The sequence below is a fragment of the Staurois parvus genome, unplaced genomic scaffold (assembly GCF_062004578.1).
Source record: "Staurois parvus isolate SC_StPar_1 unplaced genomic scaffold, SC_StPar_1.0 ptg000525l, whole genome shotgun sequence".
NCBI classification, from domain to species: Eukaryota; Metazoa; Chordata; class Amphibia; order Anura; family Ranidae; genus Staurois; species Staurois parvus.
In genome coordinates, this window is record NW_028318321.1 from 7,977,700 (window position 1) to 7,996,962 (window position 19,263).

The 19,263-nt window shown below is 41.0% G+C and overlaps 1 protein-coding gene across 4 annotated transcripts in view; it reads left to right on the forward strand.

Moving 5' to 3' along the window:
* EXOC6 (exocyst complex component 6) overlaps window positions 1–19,263 on the forward strand; it is a 314,975-nt gene that overhangs the window by 57,311 nt on the left and 238,401 nt on the right. For all 4 annotated transcript variants that reach the window (XM_089690302.1, XM_089690303.1, XM_089690305.1 and 1 more), the window contains exons 2-4: window positions 11,115–11,286; window positions 15,516–15,563; window positions 19,028–19,118. In XM_089690302.1, the coding sequence (XP_089546428.1) occupies window positions 11,115–11,286; window positions 15,516–15,563; window positions 19,028–19,118 (311 nt within the window). The remainder of the gene's footprint in view (window positions 1–11,114; window positions 11,287–15,515; window positions 15,564–19,027; window positions 19,119–19,263) is intronic.

Sequence of the window (19,263 nt, forward strand, 5' to 3'; positions counted from 1 at the left end):
ACTAATGCCTAACACCTAAATAATGCTGTAATGCTGCTTTTATGCCTCTTACATGTAGAAACAGTTTTACCTACAAATATTGAAACGTGTAAAGCCTGACAGACCACATTATCCTGAAATCTTGTATCTCTAAACTGTTTGCATCTTGGTGTACTTTGTGTATTTTGTCCAGATCTGTGCAGTAATCCAGTGTGAAACATTGCCTCTGTACAGGAGCTTCCTGTAATAAAGACCATTCACTGCTGTTCTGTCCTCTGTGCATGATGACTGGTCTTGTCTCCGCCCCTCCTGTTGTTTTCTGCCGGCAGTCTGTAGTGAGTGGAGCCTGCTGGGCCCCTCCCACAGCTCTGTCCTCTGCACAGGTTATGTACCACACAGAGATGATGTCACTGCTACTTTACAGGCAAAATCTGGGTTTACAATAGCATTTGGTGCACATAAAATGGATTCTATCTGTTGTTGCTATTGAGGAATACAGTTCAGTAAAACTTTTTATGCCCAGAGTTCAGCTTTAACCTCTTCACGCCAGCCAAGTGCAAATGCGCGGCCTCCTGGTGTTTGGGCCTAGACGCCGAGCGGCCGCACATTTGCGTTCCATTAAAAAAGAACATATGGGCTGAGAGCGCGCACCCTGCACGCTCCTTGCACACATGTCCGGTACTCACGGAAAGATCCCGATCTCCTCTTTCGATCAGGACCTTTCCCGATCATGTGACTGCCGTGACGGTGCGTCACGGCGGTCACATGACTCTAAACCCTGCCCCGCCTCCCGGCTTCTGAAACTCTTAAAGGGCCGGGAGGCACCGGTGTGAAGGGGTTAAGTTGAATAAATATCTAAAATGTATTTATTATAGGCACTTATATAGCACTGTCAATTTACGCAGCACTTTACATATATATTGTACATTCACATCAGTCCCTAACCCTCAAGGGGTGTACAATCTAAGGTTCTTAACTTATATTCATACATACACATACTAGGCCCAATTTAGACAGGATCCAATTAACCTGCCAGCATGTCTTTGGAGTGTGGGAGGAAACCGGAGTACCCGAAGGAAACCCACAAAGGCACAGGGAGAACATGCAAACTCCGGCAGGATGTAAAGCACCTGGTTCAGAAAGTAATGAAAAAGCCAAGCAAAGTGGCAGAGCTATGAAAACTTTTTAACATGCTATCGGGCCAGAAATGAGAGTATATGTATGGGTGTATATACAGTATATAATGCATTTTGGTGTGTTGATAGCAGGCATTAACAAGCTTTGATCAGTGGCTGTTATCCCTGTCCACTGCAGACTCCAAATTCAAAAATGCATTGAAAAAACATCTCCGCACATCAAAATGTATGTCAGTGCACAAAGGAAATACACATTGATGCATTCAAATGCACCCGCCTAATGCTAGAAAAAAACGCATCTGTGTGCATTCAAATATATCTAAATGAGCACTAATGACCTTCTGAATCCCCTTCCCCTCCAAAACATTTATTTGTAAAAAATAACCAGATGAAGGAGAAGAGGACACAATAGGACCGTGCATGGATGTAAAACATCAGTGTGATGGAGAGATCCATCTGACACTATATGAAGAGGTTACCAAGCTGACATTTGTACGTGGAGCAATATGGATGGAGTTTGGAATGATACATTTCCATTCTGACATGACATGTTCCATTGACAATGTTTTTGGCTTTGTGCTCACTTCCAGATGACAGCAATCACCAGTACAGAGAGTGTGACCCTCCTGAGTGGGAACACAGAAGCAATAATAATACCTGACAAGGGTTCCAATGCTCTTCTGCTTTTCAAAACTACAAAAGAAAGTTTATGGTTTAGTTAAACTTTGTTTATTATGGGGGAGATTTATTAAAACTGGAGCACTCAGAATCTGGTGCAGCTGTGCATGGTAGCCAATCAGCTTCTAACTTCTGCTTGTTCAATTAAACTTTGTCAATTAAACCAGGAAGCTGATTGGTTTCTATGCAGAGCTGCACTGGTTTGCACTCTCCAGTTTTAGTAAATAAACCCTGCTGTGTAATTCATGGGGTGAGGCTGCCATCTAGTGGTTGATTTATTGTCAGCGTTCTTGCTGTAAGCTTTTTTTGCATCTACAGGATATTGACTATGGATTGCTATCACAGTTCACTTTCAGAAAAATAGCCAATCCAGGGGCGGACTGACAAGTCATGGGGCCCCCGGGCAATAGGGGATCATGGGGCGCCTGTGTCCTCACCCACACTCAAACCACACCCAAAAAAAGCCTATGAAAGGTACCAGGGGCATCTTATGGGGCCCCCTGCTGACCCCGGGCCCTCGGGCAGTGGCCAAGTTCCCAAATGGTCAGTCCGCCCCTGAGCCCATCCTTTAACATAAAATATACAGTGGGATATTGATGCTTTTCACTGTGGACAGAACAACATGGATTATCTTATTTGTGGATCAGTGAACAGAATAAATGTACAGGTTTTATTTATTGATATAGAAGCAGAAAATGTTCTAACTGTATTTCTTCTTCCAAATAGTGAATTCATAAACAAAAATGTATTGCCATCCGCTCTGGTTGAGTCAAAAAACAGCCGCTGCAACTAGAGGGATGGACTGAGGAGATGCATATATTTTTAAAGTAATACAAAATATTTCAACAACACTAATACAGTGTTTTGAATCAGTGAACAATGCTCTTTATTAATACTTAATGTAACTTTTGCCTTGCGTGACATCTGGTATTCTTTGCACAGAAGAATTTTACCCCATTCTCTAAGCTAAGGGAAAATCCCAATGCAAAGTGAACTTAATTTTCTTCTTTAGCAAATCAACCCCATTGACATATTTACTGTTGCATTTTGTGGTTAGCATGGTGTGCACCACTATGGTTCTATTTGGTGTAGGTGACAGGTCCCCTTGGGAAACATCTATTTTGTGTGTGTTTTATACTCCAGGCTGGTAACATGACCATTTTATTATTTCTGCATTGTTTTTTACTTTTATGACAGCTCACTATTGTGCAGTAAGTTTATTGAACCCTTATCTTTGGATTATACATTTAATTAAATGAAATGAAAAGTTTATTGCTTTAATAACATGGACAGATAGTCCTCCATGGCTGTCTATGGTTATTTAGGCAGTGTCAGGTGTGTGTGTTTATCACATACAACATCCAGAACGTGCACCACTGTTTACCCAATGACCCATTTATTGGTGTTCTGTCATTGTGTACATATGAACTATGTCATCTATTGTTTATTGTCACAGGATGAAAACTTCCTGCGTTAATGAATTGAACGTTGAATGGGGTATTTTATTGCGTACGACGGACTTGTTTTCCGATGGTACATAGCAGGTTATGTTCACACTCACACACACATAATGATTTTTTTAAATGTAATATTTATTTCTATATCCTTTAAAGCTCCTATGGGGCTAGAGGCAGATGGCTTGGATGCACTCAAATAACCTACCAGCATGTCTGTGGAGTGTTGGATGAAATCAAATACCCATCCGGAATACGGAAGCATGGGGGGTGTGGATAGAACTGAAGACCCCAGTACTGCAAGGCAGAAGCATGAACCATTAAGCTACTGTTCTGCATGCATTGCATTCATTGAGTATTTTTTGCAGCATTGTGGAGTTGTCAGGGGCCACACTTGAGAAACCCTATTGTCAGGAATCAGCAGCAGAGATGGCCAGATCTGCGTGGCTACGCTCAGGAAAATGGGACCAGACAATGTATGCTTTAAGTGAGATGTATTTACAGTGAGGCAAAGTCCATACAAACACGAGCACACAACAAATATAAACTTATAAGTGAGCCAAAAACCCAGTGACAGAATACCTGACTAATACCTAACAAACAGCAGAACTAACAACTAACTGTATACAATATCCATTTGAGTTCTGGAAGGTTATACCCCCTTCATTACCTGGCCATTTTTCAAAATCTTGCACTGCTCTACTTTACTAGTAATTGTGTGGTCATGCAACGCTGTACCCAGGGCTTTTTTTCTTAGCAAATAGCTGCAAGAACTCCTACTGTCAGAGTCACCCTTTGTCTTTGCCCCTACCCACCTCCGAGCACCATTCCTTGGTTCCACCTTTTACCCACCTAATTTGTATGGAATTTGTTAAAGATAACAAGAAAAGCAGTAAATATGACCCCCTCAGTAACAATAGACCCCCCAGCAACAATGGACCACCAGCAACTACCCCCCAGCAACAGTAGACCCCCAGAAGGAACAACAGATCTCCCTACAGCCAGCATAACTAGATCCTCCAGCATTCAGCAAAAATAGACCCTCCCTCAACACTAGATCTATCCCAGCAACAATTGACGCTCAGCAACATAAGACCCACCCCAGCTACAATATAGAGTAGATCCCCATCAGCAACAATAGACCCCGCCCCCCACAAAAATAGATCTCTTCCAGCGACAATAGATCCACGATTAGTCAGCATCAATAGACCCTGCAGCACACATCAGTACCCCTTGCTATTCCATACATCATTCCGTGCGGGAGGTGCTGCGTTCCCCACGTTCCCACTGGAAAAAAAAGTCTTTGCTGTACCCAAACGAAATTTATGTAATTTTTTTCACACAAATAGAGTGTTCTTTTGGTGGTATTTGATCATTACTGTAGTTTTTATTTTTTTGCGATATACATGAAAATGAATGAAAAAAAAATATTGTTTACTTTCTGTTATAAAACATATCCAATAAAAAAAAAAAATCACATTTCTTCATAAATTTTGGCCAAAATGTATTTCTACACATGTCTTTGGTAAAAAAAAAATCCCAATAATATTGATTGGTTTGTGTGAAAGTTATAGCATCTACAAACTATAGTATAAATATATATACAGGGCTTGAAATTTCCACTAGCCTGCTTGCATTTAGCTAGTGAAAATAACTTGGGGGCGAGTGTGTCCCAGGCGCCACATCGGAGGGTGGGGGGCGGGTGCTACCAGCAGCACCAACCTGCCTCGAGCACTGTGTTGAGGGGGGGGCGCACTGCTGGTGCCACTCCTCAGTGATCGGAGTGATTGCAGTTTCACTCCTGTCACAGGGAGCAGCTGCTGACACTTGCTGGAGGGAGGACTAGGCAGTGGGCAATAGACAGCCGGCACTAAGGAGTGAAGGCAGAGTGTCCTTCCTCTCTCCCCTTGTCATGTGACTTATCACATGACTGAAGGAGGGAAAGAAGGAGAAGCTGCATTCACAAGAAGATCTGTGAGTACAAGGGGGAAGGGTGAGGTTACACTTATGGGGAACACCTTATATAAAGGGGGACTCTGATGGGGACACCTGATGTAAAGGGGGACTCTGCTGGGAACTCCTTATATAAAGGGATACTCTGATGAGGACATCTAATGTAAAGGGGGACTCTGATGAGACACCTGATGTAAAGGGGGACTCTGATAGGGACACCTGATGTAAAGGGGGACTCTGATGGGAACACCTTATATAAAGGGGGACTCTGATGGGGACACCTGATGTAAAGGAGGACTCTAATGGGAACACTTATTTTCATTTTATGTTTACATTGTTTTATATTAACCACGTGCCCTCTAGGCCTTATTAAGCTATTGCTGTTATGTTTAAATTGACATAATAAAGCTATGTTATAATTGCTGTTTTTTATATTTTGGGCTCTTTATTCTAAAGAAAAATGTAATTTCATAAGCTTTAATGGGGGCGTGGTTGGGGGCAGGGCTGGGGGCGGGGTTGGGGACAGGCCTGGGATAGGGTTGGAGGCTGACTTGGGCAAGGTTTGTTGGGGCAATTGGTGGAAAGTAAGGCTTTTGCCTGGCTAGTAGGTCTAGACTTGAAATTTTAATATATATATATATATATATATATATATATATATATCTGTTTTGTTTATACTACTAATGGCGGTGATCAGCTACTGTGATAGTGCAGAAGGCAATCTGACACTGACTCTGGGGGGAATTGACTAACTGCCACTGACATCACCAGTGACACTAATACAGTAATCAGTGATAATACTATACACTGTCACTGTACTAATGTCATAGGCTGGGAAGGGGTTAACATCTAGGTTGATCAAGGGGTTAAATGTGTGCCTAACAATGTGTAATGTGTGTAATATGTGCTGCTTTTACTAATAGATCTCTTTGTTTCTCATCCTTGCTTTGCAGGGATGAGCAACAAAGAGATCGTTCCCTCTGTACAGAGCATGTGTGTGCCCTAAACCAAGAAGCAGGCAGCTGTGTCAGTACATTGCTGTGCCTCCACGGGCCGCCAGTCCGCAGTACATTGTGGGTGGACGGCCCGGAAATGGATGTATACAATATTGTGAATGCAAAACAGCAGGGGGAAACTGAAGGTGCAGGGAGCAGATAGGAAGGGGGGAAAAAAGCTGGGATCAGGAACAAGGGAGAGCAGGTACAAGGCTGCAGGATACAAGGTTGGAGCAAGAACAGAATATCGGCTAGCAGTATCTGGCAGCAAGCAAACACTGGTGAAAGAGGCACTTAGTAGGGGAGGACCTAAATACCCTCCCAGCAGCCAGCATCATGTGGAAACTGATTACTGGTGGCTGCTTGGAGGCACCTGCTAGTGGACACTGGAATTACAACCCTCCGCCCAGGGTACCACAGTGCCACCAGCAGGTGATCCAGGTCCTGACACCTACATCAAGTCAGTTGACCAGCATTTTCTGGGGAAAAATAAGAAAAAAAACATATGCATTAGATCTCTTCATGTACATTCACCATGTTTTATCTTTTAAAAGCTGAACAAGCAAATAGGAAACAGCTAAATGCACAAATGAAATGCATACAAGGAAGCTGTTTTACCTGCCAAAAGATTTGTAATTCTGTCAATCCAGTCCTGAGATTTTCAAATCTCTGCCACACAGTACAGCCCTGTCTGGCAGGTCAAGAGACCTAATATTTCTCTGCTGCAACATTACAGATCTCCTCACAGATTTAAAAATTACTTTTAAAATTACAATAAAATCATATTAAAGCTTGTATAAGATTTCTAAGCTAATGTGCGATGCAATGTAAACTAATATATCATTCAAGATGACACTCATTTTGTGTCTGATACCTATCTGATACCTCCTCTGGGTTGCTGTTTTTTATTCTTTTTTTCTTTTTTTTTTAATAACATCCATTAAAAAAATAGAAAAGAAAAATATGTCTTTTAAATATTCCGTGTTTAATTCACATTGCGATTTCCATAAGTTTCTCAATAGTTATAGAATATTAGTGCTGTATTCATTGTACCAGAAGATGGCGCTGTCTGGCTATCCATTGATATGTTCGTTTCTGACACAAAGCCTGTTAGGACTTTTTTTCAGTTTATGGATTTTTATGTTAATTATTGATATTTATTGAACCCAATTAATCTTTACTGTTGTTCTGGTTTTTGAACTCAAGTTTTTAATTGTCCTTTTTGCTACGTAACATAGTGTTGGGTATTTTGCCTGCCATGTGAACTGTCCCTCCTACATACAGCTTTTGCTGATTAAAAACTGATGAGCTTGCCATTTTTCTTTTTGCATTTTGTTATATGTGCCACTGGGAAGTCTATGGTTGTCCTTTATGAGCCTGGTCCTTTCATTGGCTGTTGGAGATTTTGTAAGTCTGGGGATGGTTTGTTTCTCCTTTCTTTTAGCTATATTCTGTGCTTTATGTACACTGCAAGTCCTACAGTCCACAGTCCATCTTGGGAGTGAGCAAGAGAGGATGGCTACGTTCCTACATATGGTAGGACAATGGAGAATGAAGGTAGCCGCCCCCCAACAAAAAGTCAGATCACAGCAGCAAGAAAAAGAATTTGGTGATCTGGAGGAGGCTGAGAGCAATAGAAGGGACTTTTTTTTAGTTCTTCCTTTACTGGGTTGGGAAGTTCCAGTTGTATGAATAGCCTTTGTCTATAAAAAAGACCATACGGCATTGAGAATATACAGCAACATTGAGCATAGTATCTGGAGAGGAGTCATATGAATTGTGTAACATGCTGCACAGTTTACTGAATGGGGCAGTCTGAAGTATGCCATGTACAGCACAGTGTACAGAATGGGGCAGTATTGAGCATGCCATGTATAGCACAGTGTACAGAATGGGGCAGTATTGAGCATGTCATGTATAGCACAGTGTACAGAATGGGGCCGTATTGAGCATGCCATGTATAGCACAGTGTACAGAATGGGGCCGTATTGAGCATGCCATGTATAGCACAGTGTACAGAATGGGGCAGTATTGAGCATGTCATGTATAGCACAGTGTACAGAATGGGGCCGTATTGAGCATGCCATGTATAGCACAGTGTACAGAATGGAGAAGTATTGAGCATGCCATGTATAGCACAGTGTACAGAATGGGGCAGTATTGAGCATGCCATGTATAGCACAGTGTACAGAATAGGGCAGTATTAAGCATGCCATGTATAGCACAGTGTACAGAATGGGGCCGTTTTGAGCATGCCATGTATAGCACAGTGTACAGAATGGAGCAGTATTGAGCATGCCATGTATAGCACAGTGTACAGAATGGGGCAGTATTGAGCATGTCATGTATAGCACAGTGTACAGAATGGGGCCGTATTGAGCATGCCATGTATAGCACAGTGTACAGAATGGAGAAGTATTGAGCATGCCATGTATAGCACAGTGTACAGAATGGGGCAGTATTGAGCATGCCATGTATAGCACAGTGTAAAGAATGGGGCAGTATTGAGCATGTCATGTATAGCACAGTGTACAGAATGGGGCCGTATTGAGCATGCCATGTATAGCACAGTGTACAGAATGGAGAAGTATTGAGCATGCCATGTATAGCACAGTGTACAGAATGGAGCAGTATTGAGCATGCCATGTATAGCACAGTGTACAGAATGGGGCAGTATTGAGCATGTCATGTATAGCACAGTGTACAGAATGGGGCCGTATTGAGCATGCCATGTATAGCACAGTGTACAGAATGGAGAAGTATTGAGCATGCCATGTATAGCACAGTGTACAGAATGGAGCAGTATTGAGCATGCCATGTATAGCACAGTGTACAGAATGGGGCCGTATTGAGCATGCCATGTATAGTGCAGTGTACAGATTGGGGCAGTATTGAGCATGCCATGTACAGCACAGTGTACAGAAAGGGGCAGTATTGAGCATGCCATGTATAGCACAGTGTACAGAATGGTACAGTATTGAGCATGCCATGTATAGCACAGTGTACAGAATGGGGCAGTATTGAGCATGCCATGTATAGCACAGTGTACAGAATGGGGCAGTATTGAGCATGCCATGTATAGCACAGTGTACAGAATGGGGCCGTATTGAGCATGCCATGTATAGTGCAGTGTACAGATTGGGGCAGTATTGAGCATGCCATGTACAGCACAGTGTACAGAAAGGGGCAGTATTGAGCATTGCATGTATAGCACAGTGTACAGAATGGTGCAGTATTGAGCATGCCATGTATAGCACAGTGTACAGAATGGGGCAGTCTGAAGTATGCCATGTATAGCACAGTGTACAGAATGGGGCAGTATTGAGCATGCCACGTATAACACAGTGTACAGAATGGGGCAGTATTGAGCATGCCACGTATAGCACAGTGTACAGAATGGGATAGTATTGAGCATGCCACGTATAGCACAGTGTACAGAATGGGGCAGTATTGAGCATGCCATGTATAGCACAGTGTAGAGAATGGGGCAGTACTGAGCATGCCATGTATAGCACAGTGTAGAGAATGGGGCAGTACTGAGCATGCCATGTATAGCACAGTGTACAGAATGGGGCAGTATTGAGCATGCCATGTATAGCACAGTGTACAGAATGGGGCAGTATTGAGCATGCCATGTATAGCACAGTGTTTGGAAAGGACACCCTAACATTTACGCCAATACCCTCAGCACACCATACCATGCACCCCTATGAACTCGGCCTGATAATGAATGGTCTCACTGGCCATATAACACAAGAGTTCGGGATAATAAAAATGACACGTTTATAATGGTCATGGAACTATAAAGTAAACCTGAATTACTGCAGGAGCAATGTTATTCCTTAAAATACACCAAAACAATTTCATAGACTGTGAGACACTAAAGCTAGCCATATGTTGCTTGAAAATCAGTTGATTTGCCCATGCATGCTGAAAAGGTGGATGTAGGAATCGTCATTGCTGACTATTGTGTTCAGCCGCCACCGCACCCCTGGCTGCTGGAAAATAATGGCACTGCGAGATAGTGACTGCATCTGATAGAAGGCAGTTCCTGTTCAGCCGATACTTTTCAGCCTGGTTCTGTCAATTTTTAAACTGACTTATGTCAAGCTGGTTGGTGCTTGCAGGGCCACCTACGGCTCGAAGTTATTGCCAAATTTGGCAAAATTGGAGCCATCTATGGTCAGTCATACACAGATCATGATGGATGGACACAGGCTGATTGATATTGGCAGACACAGATTAAGATGGATGTGTACAGACTGAGAGACAATGAGGAACAGAGAATGTGACACACCATGGATGATGGTGACAGATGGGAGATTTATGTAAATACAGGATAGGTCCTTTAACAGCCAGACACAATCTGACAAGCATGATAAGCACACCTGAGTGAGGGTTTACATTAATTTACATTAAGCTCTACCTATCTTTGTGGTTGGCCAAGAACACCTTGAACAACCCCCGTTAGGCAATCCTCAAACTGTATGAACAATATATTGTGATGTCAAAATGTGGGGTTAATTAAAAGATAATTTACAGGAAGTGCTGTAAATGTATTAATTGTATGGTATGAACTGACACCCATGTTGTTGTTGATGAAAAAAAAAAGACATTTCCTAAATGATAAAAATAAATAAATCCACATTTCATGTGGTAATACATGATTAGCTGCTGAACTGAACTTAAAGATCCTACCCACTTTGCACCCGTATCTCCCTTTCCCAATGTACAATGAATTAATCATTTTTTACAATGAATACCATACTCTTTTATTAATTTGGGTTTTCTATCTGTGTGACGTCATCAGCTCCTTTAGTAAAGTTTATTGTGCAAGGCTGCCTGGGGGGAAGGATCCGGGCAACAAAACCGACTTTCGTCATGTCAGTAACCATATCATACGTCTTATGTCTCCACAGCTCTGTCTATGATGACCAGCCAAATGCCCACCAAAGATTTATGGAAAAACTGGACACCCGGATTCGTAATCATGACCGGGAAATTGAAAAAATGTGCAATTTTCACCATCAGGGATTTGTAGATGCAATTAATGAACTTTTAAAAGTGAGGGCTGATGCTGAAAAACTTAAGGTAAGGACTCTTCTATGTTTCCTCTCTGTTAGGTGAACCTAACAGTATTTGGTACCTAGATTGTTTGATTACCATCGGCAATGTGACTAGTAAACTTTTTAAACTTTAGGATTATTGGAAATTGTTCAAACTGTGAGTGTTACAATGTTAGGGTTATTGGTAGAGCATTGCATCTATGTGCATGCTTGAGAATTGTTTCAAAAGAAATGTGATATGTACCATTCATTTTTTTTTCCAGCTGATTTATGGTGTGATTGCCCACTTTCTGCCCATAATCTGTGGATTGACATTTCCCATGGAATTTGCATGATGCCCTGTGCTTAAGGAACGCATTTCTTTGCCCTATGCAGCAGGTAGCAGCTGACACTGTGTAGCTGTCAATTTGAGCTGTCGGTGGCTGCTTCGTTCCCCACTAATGATTGGGAACCAATGAGGGTGCTTCCAGATCATTTGATCCCTGAACCATACCTGATAACAATTGGACCATTATCATATGATCACATCCCTCATTTAGACTAAATGTGCAGTTATATATACATTTTTGGAAGGGTGGCGTGGGAGTGGCAGTAGCATTCTTTTCCCAATGGAGGGAATTCGGTCTTGGTGTAAGCAAACCTTCATATTTTTCTATTGGACAACAGTAAACAGGTATCATGATTATGGATCAATGAGTCATTGTCCATCTTCTGCCATGATGATCACTTATAGCTTAGTATTGACATTGAACATATACAGACCACCATGGGGAATATTCCTTCAAACTTTGACAGGTCCTTTATGAACAGAGTTTGCTCTGAATATATAAATAAGAAATAAATTACTTTGCAAGGGAACCTATGACTGAAACAGATTTGAAGATTGAAGATCTATTTCTATAGTTGGATACTTCCCTGATTGACCAGATTCTTTATAATACAACACAGGCTTACCTTGTTGGCTTTGAATTTCCCTTTAGACTCTACTTCTGTCCTCATGGTTTAGACTTGAGTGCCGTACCTTGACAGTTATTGGGTTCAATATCTTTTATAAGTAAACTACCACTGCCCATAATAAAAAAGATCAGCTGGACCTGAGAGACCTAGAGTGCTCCCCCACCCCATCCTTGAACCCAGCATTATAAATGAAAATGACTGTAATTTACATACAGGTGGGGCGTTGAGGAGATTCTATGTGGTAGTTGTAGTTTTTAATGGAAACATAACAATCAAGCCTATTTTTAATATTCTGTGAATGTGTTTAGTCAGTTATTAATAATAAAGAAGTAATTTTATTAAATTGTTGGTATGATCATTGTAACAAAAATAAAAGTTCCCTAACTCACATACATACATACTCATACTAGGCTCAGTTTAGACAGGAGCCAGTTATCCCACCAGCATGGCTTGAGAGTGTGGGAGGAAACCGGGGTAGCCAGAGGAAACCCACACAAGCAAAGGATGAACATTCAAGCTCTAAGCAGGTAGCATCTTGGCTGTGATTTGAACCAAGGATCCTAATGCAGGAGGGCAGAGGTGCTAACCAGCTGAGCCACTGTGTATTTAAAATGCACAATTTAAAATAAAATAAAACAAAATAATAATAAATGTATTTAATAAAATGTGCTTTTGTCGGTCTGTAGTATAAACAGCAGGGTTTTTGTTAAACAGCTTACCAAATAATAGCCGAATATGTCATTTAAAATGATGTAAAAATGATTTATATAGGCAAATGAATCATAGTTATAAGTGAGTTAATCAACAAATACTGATACAGCTCAATGTGGCATCTAGGGTTCGGAGACTTCTGGTCATCAGAGGATTAAAAGTATCCAAACACCCTTGCTGATTTCTGCAGAGCTGTTGTATATCCCAAATCCCAAAAAATGAATGTATTGTGGATAGCTACACAAGTAGTTAACTGCATTGCTGAAAGATGAAGTACTGAATCTTTGCATGTTAGATTTCCTGCAGAGTTTTATTGGAACTTAACAACAAGTTTGGAAGACACTTGAGAACACTGTTCCACCATCTGTAGAAGTATACCGGCAACATTTCTACCAGTAGAGTTTGGCTGTAGTTCAGTGGCCACATATGGAATGGCTGGTACCTTGAATTTCTGCCTTCTCTCCTCTTTGTTTGTTCATAGCCTTGAACATGGACACTTGAATCTGTGTATGCACGTTTGTAGAAACTTCTGTTCCAAGTAAGGTCTGATCAAAACATGATTGCATGTCCAAGTGCCCTCTGATGGGCATGAGTGGCTTTATACTTTAAAAGCCTTTTTTTAACTTAATCTGACGTTCTAAAGGAAACCAATGGAGAGAATTAGAACTCATTCACACCTGAACGCATGCATTAGTGCTGTGTGTTGACGTGTTTTGATGGCAGTGCATTATGCTTTTGAAGGATTTGATTTTAACTGATTTTAATGGCTAGGATACATGCTACAGGTTGCTGTGCTCAATATGCCAACTGCAGGATGTCTTCTTAACACAATGGTGTAAAAGGGGCGCAGCTAAATAAAACAATGGATGTGTATTGGAAAATGCAGCAAAACTGTAACAGAGTCTTAGCCTTGGTGTGTCAGAGGCTTAAGTAGCCAAAAGATGACTCAATTTTCCTTCCCCATCAACACAGGCAGTGTTAATAGGGAAATGCCTCCCGCAGCACTATTGTGTTCTGCCGGTAGGAAGGGGCACAGGGAGCCTTCTCGGCTGGCAGAAAACAATGATTACCAACAGGCTGGTTTTCAATCAGCCTGCCGACACCTTGATCGAATCTCTTCCGGTTCAGCCATGTATGCCCAGCTTTGGCCCAATAAGCCACCACAGTAGCCCCATCCTATTAATGATGGAGTGTCCTGGGAAGCTGGACTTTGAAAATCAAATGTGCTTGGGTGTATTATGAAGACCCTAATGTGAGTACACCCTTTAGTGAACAAATTTTGCATCATGAATAGAATCTTTGATAGTTTCATAAATGTTGATGGCCTTAGAAAGCTCTGTGTGACCAATTGCCTGCTAACTGCATGGCACTGATATATACCAGAACAAGCAGAAACCCTTTTCTTCCTGTCCTTGCCCAGTAATGATAAAATTTCTCATTAGCTCACTATCTTTTCCATTGTGCCAGACCACGCAATGTTTTTTGCACGTACATGCAGTTGACTCCTACGTCATTGACGGTCCTCCGTGTAGGTCATCACCTGCACATCAATAGTCTTGAGCCCCCATTTTTATTAAGAAGAGTGGTTTGTTCTGCAGGTGCGTCAACGTCGCTGTCAAGTTCTAGCAAAACACACAAAACATTCTCTTTTCCCCTTTTCATTTCCTTCCAGCAGCCCCTGCCAAATTACATTTGTACCCATTGGGAGCCAGCTAGGATTTTCAATTACGTGTGGGATACCGCTGGTAATTGTGCTTTAGTGTTTTAGCTTTGGGAAAGATTACGCTTCGCCTTCCAGAGAAGTGTTAGGAGCTTCAGCAGAGGTCACACTGTACCAACCCTTTTAGCTCCTTTTACACTTCTGCAGAACACAAATGTGGGCAGCAGACAAGTCGAGCGCAGTTCAACGGAGCCTGTGATTGGCAAACCATTATCTAAATGATATTCAGATAACAGGGGACAAAACGCAGCGTCAATGAGGTCATTGAACATTATTGTTCTGAAATTAATGAGATTTTGAATCCATCCGAATGCGCTTCCTTATTACGATGACCTAATGGGTCACTCAATATGTGGGAAAATATGAGGTCGCGCTCTGGCTGCACCTGCAGCATGAAAAAATCTTGCTGGGGTTTGTAGATTTTCACTTTTGATGTGAATCAGCCACCCAATGTTTGCATTCAGCAAAGTATGAATGTTTAATTACAAGAAAAATGCCATCGCCATCTTTCGCGGACAATGAATGGAGCATAGACCTCATTGAGGTTATCAAAAAGGGACCAGTGGCCAATTGGGTCAATGATTTGAATTGTTTGACAGACCCACAGGAACAAGAAGAGTTCAAAAATCCCAAGTAAATTTGAGAAGTTTGCCACGGAATCTGTTAGTCCGAACTGTCATAAGTAATTAAAGGCAACAAAAGGCCTTTGTGGTTAAAAGTTCAAGTTCAAACTGTAGAGTTAATTTGAATTTGCCCTGCTTTGTTCTAAGTTCCTCATGAATCATGATCTGATTACAAGGGTGAGCAGTTACATTAGTGCACTGTGTGCTTATTTCTCTAACCAAGACAAAATCATTTTTTTAAAGGTCCAGGTTACTGATACCAACCGAAGATTTCAGGAAGCTGGGAAGGAGGTAAGAAATGCAGTTGTTATTTATTATTTATTCATAAAGGATGGATATGTTTCATAGGCCTGCTTTTACTTATGTTCTCCCACCCAAGCATCTTTTATGCCTCCTATGACCCCAAATTTGTGTGGCCGTTTGATATATGCCTATGGTTTCATAACATTTGCATGTGTTTGGATTTAAATGCATCTGTCATTTTTACAACAAAGGATTTGTTGCAAAGGTAGGAAGTGCCCTTGTTGTTTTTTATTATGAAGGTTTTATTGCATGTTGAAGTGTTATTTTAAGCTTCACTTGTTTAATTAACCACTTGCCCTCCAGAGGATTTACCCCCCTTCCTGACCAGGCCATTTGTGCGTTATGGCGCTGCGTTATTTTAACTGACAATTACGCGGTCATGCAACGCTGCACCCACATTAAATTTACGTCCTTTTTTCCCCACAAATTTAGCTTTTTTTGGTGATATTTGATTGCCTGTGCGTTTTTTATTTTTTGCGCTTTAAAAAACAATTTTGAGACAAATTTTGAGACAAAAACAATATTTTTTACTTTTTGCTATTAAACATGTCCAGTAAAAAATTTTGCCATAAATTTAGGCCAAAATGTATTCTGCAACATGTCTTTGCTAAAAAAAAATTCCCAATACTTGTAAATTAATTGGTTTACGTGAAAGTTATAGCGTTTACAAATGGTGGTATAGATACTGGAATTTTATTTTATTTTTTTTACTAATAATGGTGGCTATCAGCGACTTATAGCAGGACTGTGGCGAGCATTCTGACACTGGGGAGAAACTGACTTGGTGTCACTTACATCCCCAGTGACACCAATACAGTGCTAAAAAAAAGCACTGACGCTGTACTAATGGCACCGGGCATGAAGGGGTTAACATGAGGAGCGATTAAAGGGTTAACTGTGTCCTGAGATGTTTTTTTAATAGGGGGCGGTGTGTGTGGGCTTTACTGTAAACACAATGCTCTGTATGGCTGTTCTGTGCACAGCTATCCAGAGCAGTGTGCCCGAGCCGACAGGGAGGAGGACTGTTTGTAAACAAAGCAGCCCTCCTCCCCGTCGGAGATCCTCAGTAATCACCGGGCGACGGTGGGTAATCACCAGCCGGGACCTGGTGATTGACAACCGCTGCCATGAATGGCGGCACCCCCTGCCCGGAAATGCGAAATCACGTATATATACGTGATTTTGTGCACCCCTGCCTCCCTGTAGCAGCATATCTGCTATAAGGCAGTGGGGTTGTGGTTAAAGCGGTATTGACCCCACAAGTAAACATTTATTATATTGCAGCTTACCAATTCTCAGATGTGATGTCTGCATTCATTTTCTTTTTAGACTTCTTTTCTTTTCTTTTCATTTGGTGATCTTGCCAGTCTGTTGTTTTACAAAGAACACCTCTTGCAAGATATAACAGTTACACAAATGAGACAAACCATTAAACACTGAAAGAGATGTTTACAATTATCAGCATTTATTTGTCTTTGTAAAATCTTTATCCCAAAAGAAAAAAAACTGCTGTAACTGCTCATAAAGTGTTAGATGGAGCTTCAATTTGTTAGTGTATTTAAATCTCCATCTATCGCTCCACCCTTCCCCAGACTGACAATGCTGCTTTCCAAATGTGCCCCTGTGCTCCTTCATCCAGACTTGGGGAACTCTAATACAGGTGATGTGTTACTGGCCAGATCACTAGGTGAAAACAGAGGGAAAATGCGTAAGAAAAGAAAACTAATGCAGCTACCACATCTAATTATTGGTAAACTGCAATATATTACATTTTTTGTTTTGGGTGTAATATTGCTTTAAATCGTAACTTTGCATTTGCACAAAAACATGGCAGCTAGGAGTTGTCTTTTTATTAGGCTTGAACAATCATTGCTCCATCTCATAAAATCATTATTTAATTAATAAAAATTTTTTACAACCATTTATTTCTCTTGGGTATGTATTTTTTCTTATTAATTTTTACTTTATTTCCACCATGAAAAGGCTCAGTTTTCTGGTTTTAAAATCATATATAATACAAAAGTTGATAATATAACACAGAAAGGTAAGAATCAGTAAATTACCCTGATTTCTATTTTAGAAACTTTTTTGAAAACTGAAGATGTATTTTTCATAAAAAAAATTATGGGGGGAGGGGGATAGAGGGGTGGGGGATGGGGAAGGGGTGAGCAGTCAAGGCCAAGATAAGGTAGGAGAGCGCTTGAGTGGATGGTTTGGGTGACATTTTGAGATGAGATTGGTGATGAAGCTGGGGTCAGAGTTGTGGATTGCTTTGTTTGTTATTAGTATTTTGAATTTGATACATTGACCTAGTACAAGTCAGTGGGGGGAATGGCAGAAAGAGGCAGCCACTGAACGGTTAGTAAGGTGAATGGGTCTAACAGTAGTATTTATGATGGATTAAAGAGAGGTTTGCTTGTGTAAAGGAAAGCAAAGAGACAGTTGCTGTGCATTGAGGCAAGAGATAGCCAGAGTAAGAATTAGAAGTTTTGTGGTGTGTGTTATAAAGCGGTGAATTTTGGAAATATTACGGAGGTTAAGGCACCTAGGTTTGGACAGTGATTAGATGTGTGGAAAAGAACAGACAAGGGCGTACTCTCATCGTGCATTACCGTGGTAAAACACGTATTTATTGAATAAAAAGAGGATATATACTCACAAACCAACGTGATTAAAAGCAGTATAAGTGGTCCACATAGACAGTCACAATACATCTGTGTCTAATGATGCCAATGAGCTGACGCGTTTCGGGAGCTGAACCCCCTTCCTCAGAGTGATTAGATGTGTGTCCTAAAGGAAAGGTCAGAGTCTAGGATTATAGATGGACTGATAGTTGTCATTTTGATCTCAGTGGAAAATCCAGAGGAAGGGACAAGTGGGATATGACTTGCTATAAATTGTTATTCATCCACCCTCCATTCAGGCATTGATGCTAGTTAAATTCTGCATCTGGTCATTTTCCTAGTGATTTTTTGCCCACTCCTCAGTTGGATTGCTTTTGACCGCTCCAGAAAAGCTATTCAACTCTTCTACAGTCCTGTGTCTCTCAAAGAAAATAAGATTTTCGTACAATTAAATATATGTCTTGGAATCCGTTGAGGGACACAGGTCCCACCCATGTGTTTATAGCGTTATATACTGCTTGCTTACAAAACTGAGACATGACCGTTAAAGACATTGTTCTGAGAAGGCTGGCTTAACCTTCTGTAGACTGTTCTACAATCCTGCCCCTCAATGGACTCCAAGAAAAAGATTTTATATTAAGTACAAAAATCTTTTTTTACATGCCACTTTCCACTCATTGACCACTGATTGTACTTGCCACAGCCAGACAGGTACATAAAATGTGTGCCTATACATCTCTGGATCCAAACTCTGCATGGCAGCAGTGATAGCTAATAAGCCACGGTTCTCTAATATCTTTTAGTATAATATTTTTTTTTATATACCAGGTCATTGCTAAGACAGAAGATATCATAAGATGCAGAATACAGCAGAGAAATATTGCAACTGTAGTTGATAGGCTGCAGTTGTGCCTTCCGGGTGAGTAATATTCTGTACTACACTATTACTATATATTAGTGACATTATTGGCCACATCACGTTTTTTTTACATGAGTATTATTAATTTACGAAGAAGTCAGCAATTAGCTTATAGAGAGGACAAGTACTGAGGATTCAATAGTGT